The sequence below is a fragment of the Nipponia nippon genome, unplaced genomic scaffold (genome assembly GCF_047370975.1).
Source record: "Nipponia nippon isolate SJK-2023a ecotype South Korea unplaced genomic scaffold, ASM4737097v1 scaffold_2, whole genome shotgun sequence".
NCBI classification, from domain to species: Eukaryota; Metazoa; Chordata; class Aves; order Pelecaniformes; family Threskiornithidae; genus Nipponia; species Nipponia nippon.
The window spans coordinates 75233071-75258699 of NW_028262336.1; the positions used below are offsets into that span (position 1 = coordinate 75233071).

Consider the following 25629-nt stretch of genomic DNA (forward strand, 5'->3'; position numbering starts at 1 on the left):
AGGTGGGATTCATCTGTCTAAATGTAGACCTCGTGTATTGAGTACCACTGAACCCTAGGCTCCCCTTACAATAAATAAATGGGAAGGTTAGGCCTTTGTGTGATGTGATTTATCCCCTCCTAACATGGGTACAGAAAACAGGCTAAGTGAATTGCACCCTAAAATCATCTATTTCTCACCGTTAAGAAAGTATCCTGTAAAGGAAGCCTTGAGTGACCAGTAAAGTGTAGATATCTGTAATCAATAGGTGTCTAACATCAGATGAGATAAATTTAATCCTCTGTCATGAGGAAGCCTGCTTGGAAAGTGATGGAAAGATTGATGAGTGGAATTTGCGACACGAGGAAACCTTGAGTAATCCGGTGTGCAGATTGATGGGATACGAGCACAGCAGCCTTGTGGCTGTTGAGGAAAGGAAACTCACCTAAGACCATGAAACTGTCTTTAACTCAGGTTGAATTCCTGTCTGCAGTCTTGTTGTGTGTTTTCTGTGAGACCTGACTGGACTACTCTTCCCAGAGTTGCTCTTCTGTTCTAACAATGTGAATATGTTGTAGCACATAAATTGGTTTTCAGGAAAAGAAGTCCCCAAATTAGAAAGGAACTGGACAAATAATGTAGATATGAGAAGGCAGGAGCTGATGAGACTGTTCATCTGAAGAGGGATTTTGTGCAAGGACAGGATCATGAGATCTCCAGAGCTGCTCTGCATGCCCAGACTCTGGCCTCATTCTCCCAGCTACAGGACAGTGAGAAAACGGGTAAGCTCGTGAAAGGGCAGTGGTCTGCATTGGAGGAAGGAAGAGAGAGGACATGAATGAATAAAAGCCTGCGTAAGATGGAAAAAGCAGAATGGGATGGGAGGAGAAAGAAGGGAGAAAAGATTTAAGGGTATCTGCTCTTAAGGAGAGTTAGGGAGAACAGAGATGAGCAGGTAAGTAGCAAAGTAAAAGGAAGAAAAATTCCAGCATAGAGATAGGAATCAAAAGACCTAAGTAAAAGCATGCCAAAGTTTGAAAAATTATCATCACGCTTACTAGAAATAGAAAGATAATTTTGCAAGCATAAAGAAACCTACACGAGTAGTGGATGAACAAATGAGGGAACAGAGTGGCAACTACTTTTTTCTTCTTAGGTCACCCTTATTGCAATTTATTGAAAATTTTGAAATATTAGAGAAACTTTTTCTGAGATGCACTGCTTTGAGATGTAAGTAAGAGAACAAAGATTGTTTCTGCAAGTATTGAGTTGTTTTTTTTTCCAGATTTAATAACTTACAAGATTTTGTATAGATCTGGTTGCACTTGGGTAACTTAGAGAGTCAAATAAAAAACAAGATCAACAGATGTAGGGAAGCCTTTCTTCCCATGGATTTCTGTTTGGTGGCTGTTTTTATTATTTAAGAGGAGCTTTTTTTTCAGGTGCAAGCTTTTTCTTTTGTCAAGTCACTTAAAATGCCTCATTGTGGAGCCAAATGGCTTACTTGTGTAGTCTCTGATGTCTAGTAATGCATAATCTCACACTGAAGTCTTTACTTCTACTGGGGCACTTAACAGCTCTCTCTTCTAGTTGCCATCTAGCATATTCTAGGTTTCCTGAGTCTCCTAGGAAATTTATGTCTTTGAGCTCTCTCTCTTCCAGGTGAGTTACTCTTTACGCTCAATTGACGATAACAATTAAGATTTGTTCTAGTCTATTTGTTCATCTATTTGCCATGATGGGAACTTAAAGACATGTAGCTCCTAGATAGAAGCATACATGGTAGATGCATAATGAAGGTATCTTAGTCTTGAATTGAGTTTCACGTTGTGTAATGAATAGGTTTGCTTCACATGTTTTCCAATGTGAGACTTTCATAAATGTTCAAGTAATACATTCCTTGTGGCAGTGTTGGAAATACATGCCTCAGATCATGCTTCTTCCTCTATGAAATCTGGAGCACATAAATTCACAACAATTAAAATCATCAGCCAAAATATTTATCTGTCACTTAAAATAGGAACAAGAAGGTGGATTTGATGTAAGCTTTGGGTAAAGATTAGCATGGTTTCATTTCCATTCAAAACATTATGGCCAGTTTCATGTCATGTGTAAGATAAAGGTATGTTACATGATCTTTGGAGCAATGAAAAATGTACTAAGGTATTATAATGTGAGTTTCTTGCTAAGTCCTTTTTGTCCAGCCTTGAAATTTTGCTTGACAGAAGCAGGATCTGTTCTTTCTCAGGTGAAGTTTATGGCAATGTAAATACCCCTAAGCTAATGTAAAGGTGGTTTGGCAGAACAAGGAATCAGAGGTGTAATATTTTCTTCAAAGGAAAGAAAAAGAAAAATATTCACAATGGCCAAAATTTCCAGAAGAGCTCATGACTTCTGGGTGCTCAGCTTGAGATACCATGGATTCACTTGACTGGGTGAGTTTTGGGGTTGGTTTTGGTTTGTTTTTTTTTTTTTAATTTGAAAATTCTTTTGTCTGTGAAACAAATGCTTGGGTGTTGCTCATCCCGTCTCTTTTCTTTCCACTTTGACCCTGATCTTTTACTTGTCTTCAGTTTTCCTTGTAGAATTATCTATCTTCTTGTTATCTCCAGAGTTATCATCTGTTGTTACGAATTATCATGTGGTTTGTTCTTTCTGTTGCTATATTGATTTTCACATAAATTTTTATGTAGAATGTTGTATTTTGGCCAAAATTCTTTCCAAAATTCCAAAGGTTAAATACTTTTCTGGCTTGATGCTGATCTGTGCTTGAGTACAGTAGAAGGAACCTGAGAAACAATACGGTCATTGAGAAAAAAAAATGTGAACCCATTGCCTACTTACTGCTCAGGAATTCTGTGTTACTCGGGTGAGTTGTGTTTAGTGATTTCTTTGCTTGTACCTTTGAGTATTTTTCTTTATTCCCTCTCTGGCCATAAAAATATGTATTAATCCCCAAAATGCGTTGGACTCTGTATGGGTATATTTGTTTACCGTCCTTTGACGACAGGCTGAAAAGTTTGCTGTTAGGGGTGAACCTGGGCATGAATCCAGACTACAAGGTAGCTGAAATACTGTTTTCCTGTACTTTCAGTGTAAAGCCTAAATATTTAAACTAATAGATTTAACACAGTTTCAGGTGTGGTAGCCTGACCTGGTAGCTCAGAAGTGTGGACAAGGCAGCGCGGTTACAGTTTGGATTAAGGGGGCTTTGGCCACTGCTCATGTACTCAGAGTCGCTGCCTGAAAAGTCCTTCGATAGCTGCATGCAAGCACTTCTGGGCAGTAGTGCCAACACACAGCACTACTAATTTTTCACGAGGTAGTAAAACCCCGTAGTAAATAAAAAGTCATTCAGCATGCTATTTTGTAAACCAGTATAATGCTCGTATTGTGCGGCCCTAACAACGGCTCCTTTATTTAAGCGCAAGAGCTGTGGGGAAGCTGCGGGAACTGCTGAACAGCGAGGCACTAAGGAACGGACAGTGCTTGCCATTTTCTCAATGACTAATTGAAAGACAACTGTCTTGTTGTAATTTTACTCGGTGTCTTCCGCACGGCGTGCAGCTGCTGATGCCGGCAAGCCTGCAACAGGCGCTGACACGGTGATGCCAGGATGTGGGATCTGTCCGTCCTTTTTCTGTCTGTCCAGGTGCTCTCCCCCTTGCCAGGGAGGGCACTCCTAAAATGCTGATGCATTACTGAGGACCAGAGTCTAGTGGTACATCTATACTAGTATTGCATGCCGTAGCATGCTCCCAGTGTTGTAAAATTGTGTAGTTGTGATGGAGGGAGGTACTTATAAGAAAAGCTACGTATATGCCACTCCTACTCACAGTTTTCTTTCCCACGCTAACTAAGTAATATCCATATTATTATCTATCCGCTATTCCTATTCTCCACACTCTAACTTCTCTGAAAATGGCACATTTCTCCTTCCTCATGTATGGTATTAGAAGCACTTTTCCTTGCCTTGCCTGCCTCAGTATCTTGCCGTGCTTACTCTTTCTGTCTCATATAGGCTCTCAAACGGCAGTAGCTACCTTCCTATGGGTGTCTGAACTGAGCCGGCTTTGATTATAATGGTTGCATAGATATTTAACATAACATATTTAACGTATAGACACCTTGGTTCAGGGGTTTAGTCAGCTAGCTGAATCCTGTCCATATTTTTTGATGGTTTTTTTTTTGGTGATGCTGATAAATGTGTGTTTGCTTTAATTGCTCTCAGATGCTATGTTAGTAAGTTTGGTTCAAGACATTGTCTAACCTGGATGCAAAGACTGATCTTTCCCACACCAGAGAGGTGTGTTCAGGTGCTGAGTGCTATAGGGAGGTGTGTTGTTCAGAGTGTTTTTGTGTTAGTACCTCCATTTATAACTCCTGAGCTTCTTCAACATGTTTTTCCAGCAACTAGTCTCACTTTCTGTCTTTTTCACATATTGCACTGGGAGCAGCAGGCAAAAGGCAGTTCCAGGTAAATTGAATCCTAAGGGAGACGAGTTGAAATCCATTTCAGACTACGCAGTATTGCTAATTGGCTTTGTACTTCCAAAAATGAAGTAGGATCATATTTTAGTTTGTCTGGCAAGTAATAAATTTTTTATATAAAGATTGGAGAACCTGAAAGTGCTGATGACAGTGTCTGCAGTGTGGATGAACTCCTTAGCTGCATGATGGCAAGAAGTTTGCTGCATAGATAATAGACTTCTTGTGCCAGAATGGTGTGGTTGAACACCCATGGAAATATTGAATAGTACAAACACAACTACAGCCGCTTTCATTATGCATACTTACCAAAATGGCTAAACAATAGAGGTATGGAGGAGAGAGGTAGAGAAAGCTTTCAGTGAAGCAGAGGGAGTTGACAATTTTTATTGAGTATGGTAGAGCTGAACTAATAGCTATTGCTTCAGACTCCTCTCGTGACTTATCACTACTTTATTTTGATTTATTCATTTTATTCCTCTAGCAGATAGGAGTTGCATTGTGGGCAAGAACTGCTGCATTCTAGCAGCTTTTTAAAGTAATTTTTGTCGATGTCCTGAACAAAACCACTTGTCTGCCTGTCTGGTGAGTGTATTGATCTTACAGACTGTCTCCTGCCAGGTGGGCAATAAATGCTCAGCTGTGACAGTTCTGAAAGTCTGGCAGCCAGACCAGCCCCAAAACAACCTCTGGTGTAATGATGGGGAAAGGATTAGGGAGCAAACAAGGACCACTCACCCTTTAAAAGCAAATAATTTATTTTGCATGCAAAAAGGCTATTAAGAAGGGAACCCTTCTCCACTTGCCACTCAGATATTTAGAGTACAAGCACTGGAGCACTGCGGTCAGCAGGTGGAGTCCCCATCACAAGCTGTTACTACCAGGTTTATTAATTTTCGTTAATGATGCACCTATGTCCTCTGTGCTTCCAGTTCATTTTCGACTTCTGTTGCTTTAGTGGAAAGTATTATCGTGCAGTGAATGACCTGAAAAGAGAAGGGGTTTCTTCTTCTATTTACCATCTGTTTTCAGGGTTTTGATTAAAAGAATAAACCTGTTTCTTCAGCCACCTCAGCTAAAACGAGTCCATCAATTTCTCAAAGCTCATGAAAGGCCTGGAGAAATAAATCCGAGGCATTCAGTCTCTGACAAGCTGCCAGAGCCTGCAGAACTTGCTCTCACACTAGCGTCTTTTCTGCCCTTGATGTCATGTGCAAAACACGAGGATTTGCGCTGTGCTAATCACTCTAATGAGGGCTTCTCCCAGCCTCTATATAAACCCTGCTCAAAGCCGTGGCTGCTGGGCAGGCACCGCAGAGCCAAAGCACCCGTCTTTTGAACCTCATTCAAGGCAATTAGAGACTGGGATTAAACAAACACCCGACACCAGAATCCTCAGCAGTGAGAGGGATTATCCTGGTTGTCCGGGCATGGAGCCACAGCAAGGCTGGGTTGTCCCACGATGGAGATCTCCCTGCTCTGCTCACTCAGGTCCAGCAGAGAGGCAGAGGCTGCACCCAGCTGTAATGGGCGCCCTGAGGTGGCTTTTCTGGGCTGGGCTCTGCTACCTGAGCTGCTGCCGTCTGCCCGGGGTGCAGGCGCAGTTCCCCCGCGCCTGCATGACGGTGGATGCTCTTCGCTTGAAGCGCTGCTGCCCGGCCTTGGGGACGGAGCCAGGCAATGTCTGTGGGTCTCTGCAGGGCAGGGGACAGTGTCAGGGGGTGCAGGTGGACACTCAGCCATGGAGTGGCCCCTACACCCTTCGAAATGTGGATGACCGGGAACGGTGGCCCCTCAAGTTCTTCAACCAGAGCTGTTGGTGCACAGGTGAGAGGGGTGCTGGGGTGAGGGGATGGGGATGGATGGGTCTGCTAACCTTGCTCTGAAGGCCAGGAACATCCCTGGTGGCACAAGGCATCAAGAAGGCTTCAAATATTATCAGTTTCCCAAAAATACTGTGATGTTCATGATACTGTCAGCACTTTTTCAGAGCAATGGAGTCGAAAAAGTGTTTTCTCTCACGCAGACTTTTGGGTTTTCCCAAGTGGATCAGGGAGGAGATGTGCTTGAAGGCTAACCTGGCCAAAGGGATCAGGTTTTAATGAGACCAGTTCACTAGTACCAGCAGGAGGGAGGGAGGGAATAGGAAGGTGAGGTCAGGGCAGGATAAGGCGACAGACCCATTTTCAGCAGCAGCCCTGGTTGAAGGAAGGTTAAAACAAGCAGGAACCGCAGTCTCAGCCCAGGCTGCTTTAAAGGGCTGGCAGGAGATGGTACCCAGCATCGGGAAAAAGGCATCTCAAGCACTAAGACACCTGCTAGTCAGGTTTCAAATGCAGCCTGGGGTTTCTTGTTGGAAACATAAAGTTATTTGAATTTTCTAAAATGAGAAGAATAGCCTGCTTTCGTTCGTCCTGATTCTTAGTACTAGCTGAACTGTTTTGTCTCAAATATACCTTAGCTCTCACTATCAAAAAAGCCCAGATCAATCTGAGAAGGAAGCACTGCAGAAAATCTCAGCCCACGAGGTTAAGTTTTGCAACGCTGTTATCAACTGAAAGCAGAGAGGTAGTGGCAGATGACTTAAATGGATACATGGCATTACTGAAGCTCCTCAAAATAATAACAGACTTCAGAGTATAAATAGGTTTTTAATCTCTTCTTTTGACTTGATTTCAAATGCTTGTGTGGAAGTACTTTTCCAGCCGCTTAGAAAAAAATTGGATGTAGGTTTTTTTCATTTTAAATGTTCTTATATACCCCCAAATCTAAAATCAGGTATCACATATAGGCACAGACCCCGAGTCAGAAGAGCACTGAAGCACGTGGGCATACACCAATATTTACGCAGTCTACGTAATTAGAGCATCAAAACCTGGGAGTAACTTGAAGAGCAGTGTAGGCAGACATGGTCTGCATAGGCAGACATTAATTTCCGTGTCCAGGTAGAGGTAAACACCAGTATTTGATATTTGCAGGGCTGGATCCCAAGTTACGTGACCAGAACGTAGCGTTCTTTCATTCAGCCTTACTTCTGCTGAGCTGTCCGCTCTCCTTGGCTGTTTAAATCTGCTTTCTCTCACTGCATTTTTATTTCACTTGTATTCCTCTTTCTCCTTGCGGTCTTTATTGTCTAAATATACCAGTGATAAAACATTAAGGTGGCAGGCATCCTTAAGGATGATTTTCAGAAAGGTTTCCTGGGCTCTGCTCTGCTGTGGTCAGCTTGATGCTGGATGCAAAGGCATTTCTAGGAGAGCACTAAGAAGTTCACAGCTGCGTGGGATTTGAATTAGACCTGATGCTTTTCCAATGCTGGTGATTGTGTGTCTGTGTCTATTAGTATTTTGTTGTACTTTGTTGTATTTTTTTTACTGTCTTTTATACACTGGTTAACTGCACACCGAAATTTTAAGCGGTGTGAAGTGTGGTCCTTGTTAGGCACCTAGGGCTATGGTACCATAAATTAAATATGCTCATTCAAAGGGACATGGAACAGGGCACATCTCTACTATTAAGGTGTCTTATTTTCCGAATGAATGTTATGTGCAAACTGCCTATTTGAAAAGGTTCCTGGCTTGTGCAAACTCCAACCCATGCCAAGGATCTTTCTAGCCTTTTAACAATACAAAAACGGTTGTGTTCCAGTGCCATTTTGGCACTGTTTAATTTATAGTTTAGGCATGGTGTGAACGATAAGCTATGGGAATTCCAACTGCCATGTAGCTGATTATATTTGGTTAGACAGTGCCATTTAAATGTGTCGTCTAGCTGATGGCTATATGGTAGGAAACCTGGAGGAGCTGTGAGGAACAGGGGCCAGGATTTTCCAAAGCGGGGATTCTGGAGTTCTCGCAATAAATTAATCCATTTGAACTTTCTGCTAAAAACTGAATAGCTAAGGATAAAAGGAACTCTGAAAATTTGGCTGCTTGTTGTAGCTGTTCACTGAGGACAAATGTCTTAAAATCATATCCATCCAGGTCTGGGTGCTGAATATTTCTGGAAAAAAAAAGAAGAAAATTCCAAACATGAACAAATATTGATGGGTGGTTATTGTGGAGTCAGATTATTTTTATATTTTTTTCTCAAATTGATGTAAATTTTCTAAGGAAAATAAAAAAAAACCCCACATTTCTTTTCTATTTCTAGGCTTTAGCAGATAATATACATTAGTCTTTCTTTAACTGGGGACAAATAGAATAAGATCAGTACAACAGAAAGGTCCAGCTTTACTTCCCACTTTTTGTACAAAGAGCCATGGTCAAAAAGACATTTGTAAGTCTGTTGTCAGGATGCTGCTTGCTGCATGTTTCACTCAGTGTTTTGGTGGCAGCAAAAATAGACTCTCTAGAAAACAGATGTGGTTATGGCATGAATGCAGCTGGGAGGTAGCAAAGAGTTTTTAGTTCCTGTCTAATTTCAGTTATGAATTCATTGTATGTGTTCTACAATTGGTTTGGTTGCACCTAATATTAATTCAATTTATATAAATTCATAAACTGAAACGACCTGATGGCAGTTCCTGACAGCGTGCAGTACTATGTGAAGGGGAATACGGTAATTTGTTTTTCAATAAGGTGTATGTGTTGAAGTAGACAAATGTTGGATGCACTAGTCTAAGCCTGAAAATTGACACTTGTAGCTAATTGCACAACAAAGCAGAATTTCAGTGGGATAGTTAATTTAGTTTAGAAGAATACTGGTTTAGAAGACTTATGAACTAAATGCTATTTTGAGTTCTGAAGGGTAAAGTTGTACTAATGGGATGCAGATCTGGTATAGCATTTTAAAAACTCAATACAGAAGATTATTGTGAAAAAACCACTGCAGTCAGTCATGTGGTTGCTAGTACAGATTGTGACGGTGATTAAACAATGATGTAGTTTGAGTTCACTGAGGAGTTAAACATAATTAACATTCATTTTTTTTCCTGCCACTTTCTCAGGTTGACATGTGGACATGTGCTGAACATTACTGTGTGGTTTTTTTTTTTTTATGGAAGTTTTTTGAGAAAAGAAGTGTTTAAATCTTTTCACATTCCTGTGCAATATATAATCACGCCAGGGACAGAAGGTTTAAATTCTATTGCTTATCTGTAAGCAAATTGCCAGTTAAGCCATGTAGCTGATACGATGGCCCTCCTATTAGGTAAAAATGAGCTTTTGAAGTAGTTATAAAATACACTTCATTTACTTATTGTAGGGCAACGTGCCTGTAGGATAATACTAAATTATAACCGTACCTTGATGACGCTGTTAGAGTCTGTGCTAGCTAAAGATCTTCCACATCCTACAGCCTAACTGTATGTCCAAATGAAGAGCTAGGAGAGACAGAAGAGCTAACCATTTGTCTCACACGGTAGCAATCCTGATCCTACCCTTGGGATACGGCAGTATGCTGGTGTTTCAAATCTAATGTAACTCCTGCTTTAATGCAATGGCTAAGGAAGTCTGAAAAGGAGTCCTTTATCCCCATCTGATAAATGATGTGTATTAAGGTGGTCACTGTGGAAGGAAGAGGCATGAAAGCTGCTCAGCTTTCAACTTGGTACAATAAAACAAAGCAGAAGATGGTGAGTGCTGGATGGGTTCATTTTTACTGAAGAAAAGACACTGAGTTGATGGAGTTATTAATCTATCTGTGTTACGCTCAGTGTCTGAAGGCCAACCACATGCTATGACTGCTCAGAGGTAGAAAAATCCCTGTCTGTGATCTCAGGCAATCACTGGGGTTGAGAAGCAGCTACAGTGGCATGTAATAACTGGTGTTAGCATACACCAGTGATGTATATTAACACATACCAAGTATCATGTCATAAGAAGTGTCTTTTTCTCAGTGTCATGCCCATGGACTGACCCACTGGGAGAAGTAGCATGGCCATAGTGCCTACAGAAACAGTCAAATTCACCCAACTTGACTGGGAAAGAGCACCATTAATGATGGTGAGATTAGGCATGGAAGAAGACAGCCCCTGAGGCATGTGATCCCATCTCCAGACAAAAGGGTTAGTGGGGAAGACGCTCCAGATGTTTTTTTTTTTTGCCCAGCGACAGTACAATGGTCATTCCCGAAAGCAGTGGAGCAAGCAGGGAGCATGTGGACCCCATCTGTGACATGATCTCCTGTCTGTGTGCCAGAATGACCTCCCAGACTATATTCTCTAGGAACCACAAGAGGTGAGAATAACCTCAGTTGTCCCTGGCATAGCCTCAGAGAAGTAGTACGCTGAGTTGCTACGTGTTAGTCACTGAAGGCAAAAAAATGCTAAGGCATGAATTCTTGTATGTTCCTACGGTCCCTGTGTTCAAGAGGATCTTGAAAGGGTCTCACTGTCTTACTGAAAATGTCTAGTGTGTGCTATATCCTGGATAATATGAGAGTACTTTTCCTGCTCTCCTAGAGCTGTACCATTGAAGTCCACCATCACCAGCATAGCAGACATTGAAGTTAAGTTGTAAGAGACTGGGACATACATTTCACAGTGCTATCATGTGGGAAGTCCACCAGGCAGTAAATGAACTTTCTGAAAACAGCAATGCATCATTTCCAGACCAGTGGCCTGGTAGAGTGCTTTAGAAACAAATGCTGAAAAAGTGGTTTGGGTGGGACATAGAAAACCTGGGTCTGTCTACTGCGGTCATTCCTGTTTGCAATGTGGGAAATCCCACAGACCTCCATCAACTTCTCACCATTTCAGTTACCGTGTCATGGCAGTCCTGTGATGCATGGAGTCTAGTGAAAGAAAATGACAAACAGCAACTTTTGATTTCATGAAGTGTTGTTATTGTGTGCATTTCTGACAAGAGAACATTGCCAAATAGACCTGAGGATGATACAAAAATGTTTAACACCATCAGCAGAAATACTGCAGTGTGAAATACCACTTTGCCTGGAAATCAGCTCCTCCTGCTTGCCAGTCTCTTCTTCACTGCAGTCCTCCTTACTCAGTAAAAACTCATGCCCCATTGAAAAGTGTCTGGTGAAGTGGTGGAAAGAATGGACCTCTTGGATTACTTCATAGATTAGGCAGTTAAGGGAGAAAATCCTGCAGAGCATCAATCGGATGTAATTAGCACCCGCCCAAGGGAAACAGGTGAGGAGTCATTGGCCCACCTAGCTTCAGATGCCAGGTGGAGAAAAGCTTTTTTCCCGTGAAGATGACTCATCATTTCAGGCTTTTGCAAATATCTTTTAATAGCCTGAGGAGGTGCATAGAGTATACCTAAAATATGGGTATTGTCTGATAAAGTGATCTCGAGCATCATGAGCTGCGTAGATTCAAAGGGCCTCACTGAGAGAGGAATAGGCACGATCAGAGCCTCAGCAAGTGACTGGTGGAGTCTTGTTCTGGTACCAAGACCAGGCAGGACAAACCTGGTCCTGCTCTAACTTTGGTTCTGTTAGTGCTGTATTTCAATGTGATGCTTATCAAATGCTGTGAGTAGATGGGTCATTTGAATTCCTGGAAGCGTGACCGCCAATCTCAAAAAAAAGTTGTTGACAGATCTTTTCATGGTTAATTCCTGCTTTGCCCTCCTTCTCTTAAAAAGGATTAAATTGTACCTTTGGGCATGATGGGACAAGAGCTGCTTTCCAGAAGTTCATGGTCCATGCACCGAACTTTGTGCAATATACATGGTCTAATTAGGCAGTGTTGCAAGATATTCCTGATATTTGTCATCTGGTCAGTACAGGCTGGAGTATGTGATGGGCCCTAATAGCTAGGCTGAATTGTCAAGAATGAGCAAGTATACAGATAGTTGAGTGCACCAAATTCACAGCAGCAATTGTGCTCTTCTGATGGGACTCTCAGGATATCATGATAAAATGAACTTTCCATCTTGCTTCCCCTTTTTTCTTAATCTCTGACCTCATCATAATAACGTATCCATGTAATCTTCTTTCTTTCATAAAACTATAAACTACTTGCTTTTTCTGGCAAAGTCTTCATCCCCCTAAACCAATGCAGACCCCTGGCTTTGGATGCCTTCTGTCCTGGCTGGAACATGGCAGCTGAGCCCAGTTGCTCCTACCTGCATCAGGATGAAATGTAAGCCATTACATACACCTGGAAACTGTCCTCATGGTATGCCATCGGGCTGTGCATGATCCAAAACCTGGTTGACGTCTTCACCCTTGTGGTCCCTAACCTTAGCATTGGTCCTAAGCTTCATGATAGCATGTAAACCTATAGACCTCAGTGCCTCCAAAGTAACCTTAAGCTCTCTAAATCTACAGTTAAAAGTCCTCATGTCCTCTTGGTAGGTCTCACGGGAGTCTGTTGCAAATGTTTAGAGCTCAGCAGCCCTTATCCTAGAGCTAGCCATAAGTTACACAGCCTTCTTGGAAACAGCCCTTGTAACCTTGGGGGTCTTTGAAATTGGTAATAAGCTCTGTAGCCCCTGACAATCTGAAATCTTACTTTAGTGTTAACTAACTGTTGTTCTGCTCATAAACTCAACCCTAGAGCCTAGGGAGGTCTGCCCATCCAGGAACACTTCATAAGCCACTTCGCTATCTCCATGTTAGCCCGAAGCCTGTCCTGTGTCTAGCAGCGCCAGTATGTGTGGGGAGCAGTGAGATTTTGTGGCATTTTGGAAGACGAGTGACATGGTTGTTGTGGAGTGACAGGGTTGGAGGGAGAGTGGAGTTAGGGAGTCTCAATGCAGATTTTGGAGAACTGAGGGGAGATCCCAGAGGAGCCCTGGTTGCCCCTCTGCTCCCTCCTTCCCCTGGCAGCAGTGCCCACTGTCCTACACCGCTGCTACGCCAGCAGGCTGCCTGCGTGCGGGCAGGAGGCCGATGTTCGCTGCAGGAACCATCCTTCCCCATCTGCCCTGGCAAAAGCAAAGCAGGCTGCAGCGGGGCCTTTCTGCTGCTACTGGCAGTCTGCCACGGTGGGTGAGAGGCCATGCCTAAAGCAAGCTCTGCTTTCCTGGCCTCTTCCACCACATTAGAGGGACTGAGCTAATAGCCTAGAGCAGACCTGATTACTTGCCTTAGGAATGATGCCAGCAGGGAATGACAGTATTGTAGTGTTTCTCAGGCTCTTATTGCAGCACCATTTAATAATACTTAAAGCTTGACCTGCAGCACCCCTGGTGCTTGTCCTGGATAGTGTTGGGTCCCAGATACACTCTTAACAGACATTGGTTTTTCCTAAGTTTTGTCCTTAAGAGAACTGTTTTGTTTGGGGATTTATTTTTTGTGCTTAAGGATCCACGTGAGCTGACCCTTTTTTGGGTTTGATCCTGGAAGTCCGAGAGTACTTGAGAGCCAGTCGAGCAAAGCACTTCATGATATGCTTGACCTGAAGTGCTGAGCCCTCTGTTCTGTGAGACTCCTCACGTGCCTGAGGGCTTCGCAGAGCTCCGAGCACCTTGGGGCGTCAAGCCCCTTACCCAGCACTTCACCTCCCCAGCCAGCTGAGTGCCAAGGCCCTGCTGTGGCTCTGGGAAGCGAGCCATCCTTCTGGTTAGGCAATTGGCAAAGCTGTCAGTCTGCTCAGCTGCTGTCCCTTCCAGGAACTGGCATCTCTGGGGAAAAAAAAAACGCTAATTCTTCTGCATTTCACTGTTAGTTTTCTCTGATTCATAATGTCATGACTGCTCTTTCCCTCTTGATTCAGGAAACTTTGCTGGCTATAACTGTGGTGACTGCAAGTTTGGCTGGACTGGCCCTGACTGCAACGTGAGGAAGCCACCAGTTGTCAGGAAGGATGTCCACTCCCTGACGGCAGAGGAGAGGGAGCAGTTCTTCGACGCTCTAGACCGTGCAAAGACAACCATTCACCCAGACTACGTAATTGCAACTCAGCACTGGATAAGTCTGCTTGGCCCCACCGGAGAGGAACCGCAAATTGCCAACTGTAGTATTTATAACTACTTTGTATGGCTTCATTACTACTCAGTCAGAGACACGCTATTAGGTTTGTGCTTTTCTTATCCAAGGGGCTGTGCAGGTAAAGGAGAGGGTGAAAAGTATCATTGCTGAACAAAGGTAAGTATGCTTAACACAGCTGTGTTACTTTAGCGAGCAGTAAGTCCCAGTAGGAGCAGATCTGTGGAGCGCAACAGTTGGTGCTGAGGAGCTGGTGGCCACCCACAGTCGAGGGAGGTCTGCTTCAGACCTGCTGCAGTCTGGTCCCTGCGACTGAACGTCCTGTGGGGGCTGGAGCAGACCAGCCGCGCTCCTGGTGCATCTTCCATCAGACAGGGAGGCAGTTCACAGGCTCCACTGCTGGGTGAACCAAAGTGTGGTCAGGCAGTGATTCGCTTCAAAAAGATGTTCCTAGTCAACAGGACAAGGTAGGTGCAGCAGCAGTGGGAAAGGGGCTCTGCAGTTGTGAAGGCAGAGACTATGCAGAGATGTTGGGGACTGAAGTGCTACTAAGGATGGGATTTGCCTGACTAACCACAGCCAGCTTTTAAAACCAAACCAAGTTAGAGATTTGGGTATCTAACCCCATGCTTTCACCCAGATCAGGATTCCTAGTCCTCATTGCTCTTCTAGACGGAAGTACCTGTGCCAGTCCCACTTTGTAGAGCCCCGCTCTCGCAAGAGGAGGCAGCAGTATGGCTTTTCTGCCTGTCAGTCCTACGTGCAAGCTGAACAGCCCATATCTACCTCCTTGCTAGAGGGTATCTGCTGCCCTGCAGTGTGGTTTTCTTCAGTCTCCCCTTCTGACCTTCTGTTTTGCAGGGCTTCTGACTTCTGTTTTGCAGGGCTGAAGGAAGCAGTCTCTGGCCTAGCGAGAGCAAAGGTCCATCAGGGGACAGGACGGTCATGTGGAAAGGGAAAGAGGCAACTTCCAGTGCTGCTGCAGTGATAAATGAATTCCTATGTGGGTTGAAGCTTGCTGCAGTGATAAACAAATCCATATGTGGTTTGAAGCCCCTAGCCTTTGAGTGTCTTAGTTCTCATGTGTAATAACAAGAGCACAATACAAGAAATAACAAGCACAATTTGAAGAAAATTGGCAAAGGACATGTTGAATTACTGTTGCCAGGTTATGGAAAATGCTGAGGTCCTCTTGATAGGTACATGGTGTAAGTGCTGCCACTGAGCAAAAGAACGAGATAATACGGTGCCTATTAGCAAGGAGCTAAGATTTTTGACAATAAGACTGCTTCTTAAAACCAAAATCCACTAAAGTCATAAGAAATCTTCACAATATTCAACTTTTGGGGGAATGTGAAGTTTTGAGAAGCACTGAAGCAAACATCCACAGAGGAGTTTGTTTCACTTGTCCCGTGTAAGTGCTGTAGCTTCTGAAGTGTGCACTCTTTGCGAAGGTGCAGAGCTGCAGGTTTCTGTTTAACTCCACTCCAGGCAATAGAAGAAGGTGCTCTCTTTCTCTTGAGCCTCATTTGTTGCCTAAGTGCTTATTTGATCTTCCCTTTGTAGGACCTGGCCACCCCTTCACAGGTATCGATTTCTCCCATCAAGGACCTGCCTTCGTTACTTGGCATAGGTACCATTTGCTGTTGCTGGAGAGAGACCTGCAGGTTAGCTGAACAGCCTTTCCCTTTCCTCATGCAGCTTCTCTCTTTTGCTACGTGACTTTGTCGAGCCAGCCAAGGGTAAGCTATTTCCTAGGATAGATTCGTACCCAAACTCCCAGGAACTCATTGATCCTTTTCTGTTTAAAGCGAAATTAGCGCTTTCAAGATATTGAGGACTGAACGATTTCCCGCTGTGAACAATGATGTGAAGGTTATAATGAAGATTTTTTTCTTCATCTCCACAACAGGGGACAGAAGATGTGAATTCACAGTATTTATTAATAAAGTCAAAGCAACGCCTACACATAAAACATAGTAACAGATCTTGTCTGCTGATGCTGAAGATACGCTCCTGATGAAAGCAACTCTAAATATTACCCCCTTCAAATGTGCCATGCTGTCGTGGTTTAACCCCAGCCAGCAACTAAGCACCACACAGCCGCTCGCTCACTCCCCCCCGGTGGGATGGGGGAGAGAATCGGAAGAATAAAAGTGAGAAAACTCATGGGTTGAGATAAAGACAGTTTAATGGGTAAAGCAAAAGCCGCGCGCACAAGCAAAGCAAAGCAAGGAATTCATTCACTACTTCCCATGGGCAGGCAGGTGTTCAGCCATCCTCAGGAAAGCAGGGCTCCATCACGCGTAACGGTTACTTGGGAAGACAAACGCCATCACGCCCAGTGTCCCCCCCTTCCTCCCTCTTCCCCCAGCTTATATACTGAGCATGATGTCATATGGTATGGAATAGCCCTTTGGCCAGTCTGGGTCAGCTGTCCTAGCTATTGTCCCTCCCAGCTTCTTATGCACCTGGCAGAGCACAAGAAGCTGAAAAGTCCTTGACTAGTGTAAACTCTGTTCAGCAAGAACCAAAACATCAGTGTGTTATCAACATTATTCTCATCCTACATCCAAAACACAGCGCTCTACCAGCTACTAAGAAAAAAACTAACTCTATCCCAGCTGAAACCAGGACACATGCTATACATATAATACATGCATATATTTAGCAATACATCTTTTAAAGAAGTATAAGTTAACGTGCCCGACAGTCAGTTGCCGAAGCATTGGCTCATTTCCATTTGCATTACGTCTACATTGGCAATGTTACTGTATTTCAGCCTTGCAGATCTCTAATGAAAATGGTTGGTATGAAAATAACTGCAGGATCTTGCTTGCATGAAATTGTATCTAACAAGCAAGCACAAGCAAATGCACTGTATTCCTCTATTAACAGAAGTTCAGATTCTTCCCCAGGGCTAGCCTCTCTGGAGCGAAAGCAAACCACATGCACAATTTTACCCATTACCCACTTACACCACAGAACGCCTCATAGTTCCTTAAGGCTCACTTCACCTCTGCTCCTGCTCTCCTGCCTGATCTCTGAGTTGGTAGAAAGCCTAACATGGCCAAGAGCGGCATAACTAGTGACAATGTCTTTTCTAGGACTAACTTAATGCCCCAATCTTTTGAAAGGAGTTGGAGCAGCACTGTGAAGTGCGTGTAGTTGAAAGGCAGAATGAAAAGCAGAGTATCTAGTGAAATATCCAATGAATACCCAGTGAAACAACTTGCAAGAGTCCCTTTCTTTCTCTTTCCTTTGAAGGTGATTCCCCGCTAACGCGTTTCTGTCCATTGCAGCGCCTGATAGGCAACGACTCCTTCGCGCTGCCCTACTGGAACTTCGCCACGGGTAGAAACGAGTGCGACATCTGCACGGACCAGCTCTTCGGAGCATCGCGGCTGGACGACCCGGGGCTGATCAGCCTGAGCTCCAGGTTCTCCCAGTGGCAAATAGTTTGTAACAGGTACGAGAATATCTTGGGCAAGCTTATATACCGACCAAACCTTGCTTTCATTCAGTATTGACAGCGCAGGCTGCTCTCTCAGTGATTGAGCGGCAGGAAAAGAGCCAAGGCATCTTTTTTAAAACTAGGAATCAAGGTTGGTTTGTGTGTAGATTGTGCTGTGTAAACTTCCCCCCTGGTATTATGGAAGTATATTTTTAAAGATGATTCTTTTGGTACAGAATTTTAGTCGATTCAGCCAATTTGAGGCTGCCAAAAGCCTGAAGAGTTTGCACATTGGCAAGTATCTTTTTAAAGAAGAAATGCCTGTGCGTCGGTTCTCTGTAACAAACACCCAGCTGATTTTGGCAGCAGAAACAGAAAACTGTTTTGGCATATAGAGGAAGCTAGAGATAGGCTGAAAAATCCGTTCCCTTGTATTGGGTGAAATCATAACCCGATATATTTAGTGCAGTTTGGGTATTGACTTGAAAGTGGCTGAGATTTCACACGGAAGACAACACAGAGACAGCCCCATGCTCGCTGCCAGCTGTCTGTAGGCACGTACTGATTCAGGTGCAGGCAGGGCTTTGGTGTGCAGGACTGGGGCGCTACGACATAAGATGCTGCTGGTTACAACACTCGTAAAACCTTCTTCTGTCAGCTCCGGGGCAGCGTGCAGTCAGTCAGACAGAGGTACCGAGAGCTCAGGGCTTTTCAAAAGAGTCTCTTTCTCTGGGTACCTAAAGAACTACTTGAAATTCTAGCTTTAGGCACCAGTTGGCTTTAAATATTGCCCCTACTTTTTCTCTAAGATAAATAGGGTTTTGTTTTTTCTTGAAAACTGCAGTGACTAAACTTTTGCCTTGCCAATGTCAAACAGAGAAGGGCTTTTGTTTACTTGAGGAGTTTCTGAAAATGCTGTTTCATTTTATACTGAATAGCATGGAATTTTTTCACAAGTGTTACACTGTTTTTCTCCTCCTCCTTCCCAGGACTTGCTCCCCATTAGCTAGCGGGCACTCCCTGCAACAGCAAGATGTCCTCCAGGCCCTGAAAAAGAGGATGCAATGCATTGCAGTTGCTTTTCTTCTGAAGGGGATGAGGGAAGCAAAGTGAAATCCTGTTTACTGTCATTCCTTGCATTTTCTTCGCCCAGCCTGCAGTGGGACTTTCCTGGTTTTTTCCTCTTTGTTAAGAGTTAAAAAACTAGTCCTTAATCAGGACTGACAGTTTTTCAATTCAAAATTCAAATGACTCTTTTAGATTGTCTAAAAGAAGAAGGAGAAGCCCTCAGCAAGGGAGTAGGTGTGAAAGGAGTTGTGTTTGCCTTTTCTAAAGCACCCACTCTCTGTGGAGGATGAGCCCGGCGAGTCTTGGTCCAAACAACTGATGGTCCACAGAGGCCGCAGAGCCACGGAAAGTCATGGCATGGTGGCAGTCCTGCAATAAATTCAGCTCCCAGGCCACGGGAGTTGAACCGAGATGCCCCAGGGTGTGTCAGTCCCTAACCCGTGCTGTATCACACATACAGCCGAGGGTCTCTTTTATACCACGGGAGAAAAAGCCAACAAGCCAGGTGTCATCACCTTCTTCTGACTTGTGCCTCTTTCTGTTTCACGCTCAGCTTGGATGACTACAACCGCCTGGTCACGCTGTGCAATGGGAGTGATGAAGGGCCCCTGTGGCGGAGGCCGCCCCGGGGCTCCAGCGAGCGGCTGCCCACCGCGGAGGACGTCAGGAGGTGCCTTTCCCTGCAGGAGTTCGACAGCCCCCCCTTTTTCCGCAATTCCAATTTCAGTTTCAGGTTTGTCCTTCAGCTCCTCCAGAGCCGGCTGGGTCATGGGTTTTCTTTATGTGCGTGTTTGTGAGCAAAATATGGTTACTTGATGCTGCTCTTACCCATCCACAGGAATGCGCTGGAGGGCTTCGATAAACCAGGTGGAGTCCTTAACTCACCGATGCTGAGCCTTCATAATTTGGCTCACTCTTTCCTGAATGGGACCAGCGCTCTCCCTCACTCAGCTGCCAACGATCCCATCTTCGTGGTATGTCTTTTTCCCCCAGCCTGAGTGGCAGTGGCTGTGGCTCAAAGGCAGCTGTCTCACCAGAGATTTGCAGAACAGAAGTAAAGTGAATTCCCTAAAGATAAGTCCTTTAAATAGAAAGGGAGAAATCTTTTCTCTTTTCTTGAACACTGCCACACCTGCATAATGGTCAAATCAAGAGGGAAGAAATCTCAGGGTGATTTGTGAAATATAAAATAAGTTTTTAGGGAGAAGAGCTACTATTCCAAGTCATGTTGCCCTGATCCTCTGATTAGGTAGTATCTAAATTTAATGGCTTATACCAGACAATTTTACAGCAGCAAGAAAAACTGAAAGTGAGGTTAGTTATTTTAGAGCAGTAGACTGAGTAGTTTGTTTCTTTGTTTAAAACATCACAGGCTAAAAGGAAGCACATCCAATTTCAGGATCTCTTTGGGAATAGAAATAATGTGATTTCACTGGTGCATGGGTAGAGTGCTGCACTGCAAGGAGCAGCACAAACAGCAATGTGCAAATGAAACAGTTGACTTTGCTTACCCATCTTTCTCTCCTTATAAATTCATGCCAATTTCTTTTCTTCCCTGTTAGATTAAACCACGATGATTATATAGAGAAATTCTAATACAATTAATTTCTTTCTTACCATTATTTTAAGATTGCAATCTTTTGTTGGAGAAATTAGCCTAAATACTTAGGTAGTGGTTCTCCAGCTTATTTCCTGAGTAATTCTTGAATTCCTACATTAATTCCTTTCTTACACAATGAAATCTTCATTTCAGCATTTTGTAATTTTGTATGCACGATTATTTTCTGTAAGATATTTTCTAAATTTTTTCCGGAGTGATAATTAAAAAACATGAGTACATCAGAAATTAACTTGAACTGCCCCAGACATTTGTAATAGTTGTCTGAACTCAACTTGGAAAGAACTTTCTTGTATTAGTGCTTTATATACCTATAAACTCACGGGGCAAGACCTGATCGAATTCATGGGTACCTGCAGCTGTGGAGCTGGTGGCATACTCTAAAATGAGCATGAAGGAATAAAATTTCCCATGATTTTCCCTACCTGTTCAGAGACAAGAGAGATTAAAATACGTTTGAGAGGTACATTCACCTGGAAGAGCTCAGTGGGCCCTCACCCAAGGTGATGGACCTGCCCATTCAATGCCAGTTGATATTAAACTGTCTGGAGAAAGAGCTTATTATGAGCAAAGAGCAACAAGGACGTATACAGCAAAATGTCCCACGCAGGAGATCAATTTACTCCATTCTCATAAGCTTTCCTGGTTTCCCATTCTGGAAATCCCACCTAAATTAGACTACCCTCTTCTCTCTCTTTCAAAAGCTACTGCCACCGTCGGCGAGAGTGTTTTAAATGCTGTTGAGTTCTAAAAGAGCTTAATAAATATGCGTGCCCATGCCTGGATTTGCAGGTTCTTCACACCTTTACTGATGCCATCTTTGACGAGTGGATGAAGCGGTTCAGCCCCCCTGACGATGCTTGGCCTGAGGAGCTGGCCCCCATCGGTCACAACAGGCTGTATAACATGGTCCCTTTTTTCCCTCCTGTGACCAACAACGAGCTTTTCCAAACTGCGGAGCAGCTTGGCTACACCTATGCCATTGACCTGCCAGGTACGTCTCAGAGGTGTGGGGGCTGTTCCAGGCCGAGACATGAGACAGTTCACGTTTTCAACGACAGAGGCATTTGGAAAATAAGGCACTTTTCACAAAACACTTGGGTCTACTCACCTGCTCGCTAGCAATCACATATTGTAGCACAGGTAGTTACAACTCACCGAGTAAGCCATGGTAACTACAAGTGCGCACATACGTGGTTTGCTCTGCTGCAAAATGGAGCAACTTGAAGTGCTCTGGCGTTGCCGACGGTGCTCCTTCGGGGCCGAGGAGTCTCTGATTTTGGCTTCTGCTCCCAGCACTGTTTATGCCTCTTACAGGATTCTTTAACCTGTCAGAGGTCAGGCGCTCTGCCAGGGAGCTCGTCTGGCTAACACCGATCATTAGAAAATACTTGATATGCACAGTGCCCTGAATAACACTGTGCTGTGAATCTCATTAGAGATGAACTCCATTAATCTTTGGATACCCTGGGGAGATGTACCTGGGTGTTTTGTGTTATAAAACCCCAATTTTAAAGATTTTCCATGTCCGTGGGTGTGATGTACCCTAGGGTTTGTCTATTCGTTTGAAATTACCATTGACACAAATCAGATAAAGACAAAAAACCAAGAAAGCAAAGTATTTATGCACAAATATTTGTAAAAGGCACAAGAGTAAGAAATGCATGAAACCCATGCTTCAGATGCTTTACCAAAGATTAAATCCGAGCAGTTTCTTTCTCCACCTCGGTATTCCTTTGAGAGGCAGTAGGAGCTTATCTAACCTATGTGGCCAGAAATTTCTTCTAAATGCTTACCACATATCTGTGGTTTTAATCTGTGGAGACTGTTTAAATGTCTATAGACTGCAAAAGATTGAATCCCTTGTCCTCAGGCTGCATTCATGCAGGAGAGCCCTGACTTGTGGAGGCATGCTAGCTGCTTCTGCAGTGCTTTTCTCAGGGGTGTCCCCAGCATTTCCCCTGAAAATTTAAACTTTTGCTCCTATGGAGTTTAAGTTTTCCTCCCTCTGGACCACTGTGCCCTCTCCTGCTTTGGAAATGCTGCTGCCCATTGGGCATGGGGTACCTGGGGAGGAAAAAAGTTAGCTTGTGATTCTGCTGCTTCTCAACTCCCACCTAAATAAATGGTTTGCTCACTGTGAAGCAGCGTGTCTATCCCTGTCTGCACGGTCAGCGTTCAGACAATGGAGTTTTTACATCCAAACCCTTCTCTTTTAGATAAACACATAGCTTGCTAATTCCAGTTCATGTAACCACATTAGAAATCAACCTATGTAATACATTTCTGGCTCTTACTTGAGAGATGGTAAAGTGGTAAACAATTCATTTCGGGACCTTACTGAACTTGGGCACGATTGCCCTCAGCTCTTGTTGACAGAGACTGCGGATTTGGGGCACGCAACTTTTAGTCACTTTTATAGTCAGTGTGACATCTCCTTGAGCCATCTGGGTTTAAGCCCGTAAGTCTAAGTACCTTCTAAATATCTTAAGCCCTTTTGAGAGTTTTTTTCTGAATATTTAGGCAAATGTAGTTAGTGCCATCTTGGTATATGTAGCATTTTTCAGAACAGGACAGCAGACAATTTTTGCTTCTGAAAGCATAAATGAAAACACAAAATAAAGTTATTCAGCCAAGTGGAGCAGGGTTATTATAAGGATGGGCAACATCATCTTAGAAGACAGAAGTGTCTCCCCAGGAGTGGTTCAAAATCAGAGGATGCGATCTGTTGACCAAAATAGCTTGGAAAGAGCTATGCTGAAATGTCATTATAGAAAGAATTGCTTAAATCATTCATAATTTTGGCCAAATTAGATAAGAGAATGAGCTTTTTGTCTTGTCACTGTTGATCTTTCCCATTCTCAACATTTTAATTTGTATGAAAGGTTGAAGTTTAAATTCAGCTGTAGAATTCTCCGGCAGGAAACATCTCTGGCTCTGGTACGTGTGTTGGTTACACGGTGCTTTACCTGCTTCCCCTGTGGCCAGCAGGTCTCTGAGCCACACAAGTAATCATAATTACCAGGCCCTGTGATATGAGAAATGAAATTATGGGCTGTCCTCACTTCAGATGTTTCGTATTTCCAGATTCACTTGAAGAAACCCAAGCGTGGGCTGTCATGGTCGGATCCACAATTGGAGGGGCACTTATAGCTCTGGCTGTGCTCGTTCTGCTGCTTGTACTTTTCCAGCGCCGAAGGCAGAGAAGAGGTTTTGAACCACTGATGAATGTGAGCTTCAGCCCCAAAAAGTACATGGAAGAGGCCTAGTACCCTCGCTTTGTTTCTTTGCTGATTCTTGTAGGAAGTGACCTTGATTGCCTTATTGAGATCTTAGCTGAGAGCTTATCACACACTCCTTTGGCAGCTGACTACATTGTTCTCGTTCAGGTTTTCCCGTTATCTTGTGAACTGTAATATATGGAGTCTCTGGGTATGTATGTGCAAGGCCCAGGGCAGGCCAGACTTTTCTCATTACCAAACGTTATCTGGAGTGTGTGACACTTGTAAGTCATCCTCTATAGATTCAGATCAAGACAGCTAGAATCCGAACAGAAGAAAACCAACTTGAATAACCACAATAATTTTTCACCTCAATGTGTTTTTGATTTCATTTAGCAGCTCAGAGGTGTGCTGAAAGTTACTAACTCTACATATATATTTGACTAACATATTATTTTACAGCTGTCAATAAATATTCTGAATAACATAGTCTTTTTTTAAGGTTCAAAATGTTTCATGCTGTTTGACAGAATACTGTAGGAACCCCCTGGTTACAGTTTATTTCAGAAGCGTGATCAGTTCCATATGTTATTTCCAATCAAGCTGATGTTAGCAGTAGGTAAACCTCCAAACTCAAATTCTCCTAAAATTTAAGAGCAGGAGTTCCCTGACAGCTAGGTATACACTTGTGTTTTACCTCTGTGTTAGGGACCTGTGACAGAAGTTGAAAATGGTGCTCATCCTTCTCTATTTTGGCTCTGCGGCACCGTTTCACGAATCTACACTTAAATTTCCAAAGTCTGGGACCCAGGACTCAAGGTAACAAGACTGAGATAGCTCGCATTATGCAGCTCTGCAGGTGGGGGATCAAGTCCCTAGACCCAGTCTTAAACATTCCTTCATACATTCCATATATATTTCTTTATTTGGACCATGCGGGTGACTCTCCTGTCTTGAGACAGGGTTTTTACACAGCAAATGAAGTCCTGAACAGATTGTGTCAGCTTTGGTGCTTAATGTATTACATTAATGGAGCCTTCAGATTTTGCCTTTTGTAAGGTCCTGAGTCTTAGAAAACCTCTGCTTTTGTAACCTTGAATAAAAAATTCCAGTTAGTAACAATTTCTGATATTTCTTCTAGGCCTGCTCAATACTAGCCATGTGGACTAGAACGAAGATCTCAGGAGGTCTTCATATATACTTAGCTTTGAATATGTGTAACTCACAAAACTTACTTCTAAAACGCAGACTTTTTGGGGCAAAGAAAAATTATGATTTGCGCACCGCATGCTCAGATAGCCCTAGCTGCATCAGGTGGACAATGGTCTGCTGCTGTTTCTGCTGTTTTGTGGTGCCTTTGGGGGGGTCCCAGTGCACTTGTTCCTGGCTCGTGCCCAGGATGTCAATGGTTGGAGCACTTTTTGTACAGCCGCTCAGCCCAGTACCCGAGCTGCCAATTCAGATTTCTTTTTGGGGGTTTTTACCCAAGCCTGATGGTGTAGGGACCAGTGTTACTTGGTGCTGAGGACATCAGCTGAGGTCTCCAGAGACCTGGCTTGGGCATGTGTCAGATCAGTTGGACCCTGATCAGTCTCAGTTTGCGGCCAGGTCTGAGTTCTCCACATGTCCTTCTCAAGGAGGAGCTGTCAGCCACTTTCCAGCACTCCACGACCAGTTCCTGGTCCAGTACCGAGATGCCGTTGGATGGAGATTGACACCTTTTTGTACTTCATGTGATGTGAATGCCGAAGTTTAGGAGACAGGCTAGGCTGCTCCTTCCAAGGGTGAATGAGATTTTTCCTTGGGGTCCCAGGGCATAGTGTGTGCCTAACCAGCTTCACCACCTTGGAGGTTTGGATACTGCTGTCCCAAGTGTTTGCTTTGCAAGCTGCCCTGGTTACGGGCAAGTGGCAGTGGCAGTGGGGTAGAGGAAGGAGAGAGCCAGGGGAGAAATGTAA

At 43.8% G+C, this 25629-nt stretch overlaps 1 protein-coding gene across 1 annotated transcript; it reads left to right on the top strand.

The window, feature by feature from the left end:
- The first annotated feature begins 5897 nt into the window (after nucleotides 1–5897).
- DCT (dopachrome tautomerase) lies at nucleotides 5898–24081 on the top strand. The gene is made up of 8 exons (XM_087757424.1): nucleotides 5898–6294; nucleotides 14099–14398; nucleotides 15877–15977; nucleotides 17613–17779; nucleotides 19386–19565; nucleotides 19671–19806; nucleotides 21243–21444; nucleotides 23538–24081. The coding sequence occupies exons 1-8, from the start codon at nucleotides 5898–5900 to the stop codon at nucleotides 23717–23719; spliced, it is 1665 nt and encodes a 554-aa protein (XP_087613550.1). The 3' UTR covers nucleotides 23720–24081.
- Nucleotides 24082–25629: the final 1548 nt, after the last annotated feature.